Genomic DNA, 4632 nt, shown 5'->3' on the forward strand with positions numbered 1-4632 from the left:
GCAACCTCCAACTCCTGGGCTCAAGCAAGTCTCCTGCCTCCGCCTCCCAAGTAGCTGGGACCATAGGTGCCCACCACAATGCCTGGCTGATTTTTGGTTGCAGCTGTCATTGTTGTTTGGTGGGCCCAGGCTGAATACGAACCTGCCGCCTTAGGTGTGTATGTGGCTGGCACCTTAGCCACTTGAGCCGAGTCTTTGATTTTGTTCTCGGCTTGACAATTGTTGGCATATACAAAGGCTACTGATTTCTGCCTATTGATTTTGTAATCTGAGACGCTACTGTATTCCTTGATCACTTCTAAGAGCTTTGTAATTGAATCCCTGGGATTTTCCAAGTATGAGATCATGTCATCTGTGAAAAGGGAGAGTTTGACTTCTGTCCCCATTTGGATTCCTTTGATCTCCTTTTCTTGCCTGATTGCAATGACTAGGACTTTCAACATTATCTTAAATAGCAGTGGAGACAGTGGACATCCTTGTCTGGTTTCAGATTTGAGTGGGAATGCTTTCAGTTTTACTTCATTCAATGTGATATTGGCTGTGGGTTTACCGTAGATAGCCTTTATCAGCCTAAGGAATGTTCCTTCTAAGCCTATTTTCTTGAGTGTTTTTATCATGAAACGATGCTGGATATTGTCAGAAGTCTTTTCTGCATCAATTGAAGAAATCATATGGTCTTTGTTTTTGATTCTATTTATGTGGTGTATTATATTTATAGATTTGCCTATGTTGAACCAACCCTATATCTCTGGGATAAAACCCACTTGATCATGGTGTATAACCTTTTTTTTTTTAAGAGACAGAGTCTCACTTTATTGCCCTTAGTAGAGTGCTGTGGCATCACAGGCTATTCTCTTGCCTCAGCCTCCCAAGTAGCTGGGACTACAGGTGCCCACTACAACACCCGGCTATTTTTTGTTGCAGTTTGGCGGGGGCCAGGTTTGAACCCACCACCCTCTGTACATGGGGCCAGTGCCCTCCCCACTGAGCCACAGTGCCACCCTGGTGTATAACCTTTTTAATGTGTTGTTGTATTCTGTTTGCTAATATCTTGTGTTGGTATTTCTTGAATATGTAGTTGCATCATGGTTATTCTATGTCTCCGATCCTTTTAGATTCCATTGCATAAGAAATAATGCCTTCTATGATGGGAGAGACCTTCTTTTGTTCATTACTACATCTCCAGGGCTTAAAGCACTAGCAAATTATGAGTGCTTACTAATTGCTTGCTTACTTGCTGACTGAGCAAATATAAGAGAATTCTTTGTAGTTGGGCGTTGTGACGGGCACCTGTAGTCCTAGCTACTTGGGAGGCTGAGGCAAGAGAATCACTAGCCCAAGAGTTTGAGGTTGCTGTGAGCTGTGACACCATAGCACTCTACCGAGGGTGACATAGTAAGGCTCTGTCTCAAAAAAAGAGGAGTATTCTTTGTCTTTTCTTTCTTTTTTCTTTTTGTTTTGTTTTGTTTTTGAGACAGTCTTACTATGTTGCTCTGGGTAGAGTGTCATGATGTCACAGTTCACAGCAACCTCGAACTCTTGGGCTTAAGTGATTCTCTTGCCTCAGCCTCCCAAGTAGCTGGGACTATAGGTGCCCGCCACAATACTTGGCTATTTTTGGGTTGTAGCTATTGTTTGGCAGGCCCTGGCTGGGTTTGAACCCGCCAGCCCTAGTGTATGTGACTGGCACCCTAGCCACTGAGCTACGGGTGTCGAGCCTATTCTTTGGCTTTTCTTCATTCCATTTGGTGTAATAGTTGACTTTTGCCCTCCTTCCATAAGCCGACTATAACAAAAACAATAGTTAGATAGATTTACAGTAGGATTCAGGAAAGGTAAAACTAGAGTGGATAAAAAATTTATTTCATGGTAGATTTCTTACATATTTAAAATTCTATAAAATAGAAATTTTAGCTTGAAATAAAGCTTTAAAAAATGCTTTTTAATTTTGTTTTTGTTTTTCAGAGGTAGGGTTTTGCTTTGTTGCCTGGGCTAGAATGCAGTGGTGTTATCATAGCTCATAGCAACCTTACACTCCTGGGCTCAAGAAATTTTCCTCCCTTAGCCTCCTGAGTATCTGGGACTATAGGCATGAGCTACCATGACCAGCTAATTTTTTTTTTTTATGATAGAGTTAGGGACTTGGTATTGCCCTGGTTGGTCTCAAACTCTTGGCCTCAAGTGATCTTCCTGCCTCAGCCTTTCAAAGTGCTGAGATTACAAGCATGAGCAACTAAGCCTGGCCCCCTTTTTAATTATAAGATTGACTTTAGGCTTGGCCCCCATAGCACAGTGGTTACGGTGCCAGCCACATACACCCAGGCTGGCAGGTTTGAACCCGACCCAGGCCAGCTAAAACAATAATGACAACTGCAATAAAAAAAAAAATAGCCGGGTATTGTGGTGGGTGCCTGTAGTCCCAGCTGCTTGGGAGGCTGAGGCAAGAGAATCACTTAAGCTCAAGAGATTGAGGTTGCTGTGAGCTGTGACACCATGGAACTCTACCGAGAGCGACATAATAAGTCTCTGTCTCAAAAAAAAATTGCCTTTAGGTAGATCTATTTTGAGATTTTGATAATGTTATATGTATAATTGTGTAGTTTAATTATCAGAGGAAAAAATTAAAATATACTCACCTGCAGCAAGCATCTGATTGTTGATAGAGCAAATTTCCAGGGCTTTGAGGTGCCAACTTTCCACCTAATAAAAACCCACTTGTTTAGTAATGTTGTATGGATTAATTTTTTGCTGTTCAAAATCATTTTTGGAATAAACATGGGGTAAAAATAAATATTTTAAAAATCTTCCTAAGTTCAAATGAGTTAATATTTATTGCACATTTAAGTGGATCATAGTGGAGAAGTCAAAGAACAGCCTTTATTCTTGAGGATCATACAACCTACAGCTTTCTAATGATGAAAAAGTAACACATGCCTCATAGCTATCAGTCATAGGTTCTACTTAGAGTTCTATTGGGCTCACCTTAAAATAATTTTGGTAAACATGAAAGATTTATTTTTAATTATTTTTTTTCTTTTTATTTCCCCATTATTTTTTTGTTGTGGTTGAGGCAGAGTCCCACCCTATGCCCTGAGCACAGTGCAATGTCGACATAGCTCACTGCAACCTTGGACTTGGGCTATGGGCATCCTGCTGCCTCAGCCTCCGGAAGCTGCTGCAATTAGTGGAGCTCACTGTGGTGCCTGGCTGGGTTTTTCATGTGAGATTTGTTTTTAAAATTATACTCTCAATTATAATTTATACTCCCACTAGGCATAGCAACAGAAAGAGGGCTGATAGAAAAATTTGTAGGTTATTAAAAATGTTTGGAAAACTCTAAAGGATTATAAAGTTTTTTTTGTTGTTGTTTGTTTTTTTTTGAGATAGTCTCACTCTGTTGCTCTGGGTAGAGTGCTGTGGCGTCATAGGTCACAGCAACCTCAAACTCTTGGGGTTGAGCAATTCTCTTGCCTCAGCCTCCTGAGTAGCTGGGACTACAGATGCCCACCACAACAACTGACTAGTTTTTGTATTTTTGGTGAAGATGGGATCTTGCTCTTGCTCAGGCTGGTCTTAAACTCCTGAGTTCAAGCAGTGTACCTTCCTTGGCCTCCCAGAGTACTAGGATTATAGGCCACTGTGCCTGGCCTTCCTTTTCTTTTCTTTCTTTTTTTTTTTTTTGAGACAAAGTCTTACTCTATTTCCTAGGCTAGATTGCCATGACAATCAGCTAAAACTCACACAACCTCAAACTCCCAGGCTCAAACAATTCTCCTGCCTTAGCCTCCAGAGTAGCTGGGACTACAGGTACCCATCACAATGCCCAGTTAATTTATTTTATTTTTAGTAGAGATGTTTTTTTTTTAGAGACAGAGTCTCACTTTATTGCTCTTAGTAGAGTGCAATGGCATCACAGCTCACAGCAACCTCAAACTCTTGGACTTAAGTGATTCTCTTGCCTCAGCCTCCTGAGTAGCTGGGACTATAGGTGCCCACCACAAAGCCTGGCTATTTTTTGGTTGCAGTTGTCACTGTTGTTTAGAAGGCTTGGGTTGGGTTTGAACCTGCCAGCCTCAGTGTATGTGGCTGGTGCCCTACTCACTGAGCTGTGGGCACCAAGGGTAGAGACAGGGTCTTGCTCTTGTTCAGGCTGATCTTGAACTCCTGATCTCAAGTGACCCTCCCATCTCAGCTTCCAAGAGTGCTAAAATTACAGGTGTGAACCACCACACTCACCCTAAATTTGATTATTTTAATCTCATTTTGAAGCTAGTATGTTTGTATAGCTTTGCTGTTTGGTAGGAAAGTAAATGAAAAGGATATACTCATTATACATTCGATTTGTTTAACTGTTTTTACATACATTGAAGAATAGGTAGTATTTGTTTGCATTAAAGCACATTTAGAATAACATTTAACTAGTTTATTGATCTTGTCGTATCAGAATCTAAAGAAAATGGGACTTCTGTCTAACTTTTAGATGTGACTCTACCCTGAATGTTCTATGTGTTAAAGTTTAAGGCATCCTTGCTTCATTCTAAGGAAATGAACAAAGGGGTGGTGAGAAGTGGTGACAAGATAAGTGGCCATGCGATTATACCTCTGTCCTCTTTCTTTTTTTTTTTTTTTTTT

At 40.8% G+C, this 4632-nt stretch overlaps 1 protein-coding gene across 1 annotated transcript in view; it reads right to left on the bottom strand.

Moving 5' to 3' along the window:
- The window catches only part of LCTL (lactase like), a 20936-nt gene that overhangs the window by 3507 nt on the left and 12797 nt on the right, over window positions 1-4632 (bottom strand). The window contains exon 12 of the mRNA XM_003784449.2: window positions 2637-2700. Within this exon, the coding sequence (XP_003784497.1) occupies window positions 2637-2700 (64 nt within the window). The remainder of the gene's footprint in view (window positions 1-2636; window positions 2701-4632) is intronic.

The sequence above is a fragment of the Otolemur garnettii genome, unplaced genomic scaffold, assembly GCF_000181295.1.
Source record: "Otolemur garnettii isolate 467f Iridium unplaced genomic scaffold, OtoGar3 scaffold00011, whole genome shotgun sequence".
In the NCBI taxonomy this organism is placed as follows: Eukaryota; Metazoa; Chordata; class Mammalia; order Primates; family Galagidae; genus Otolemur; species Otolemur garnettii.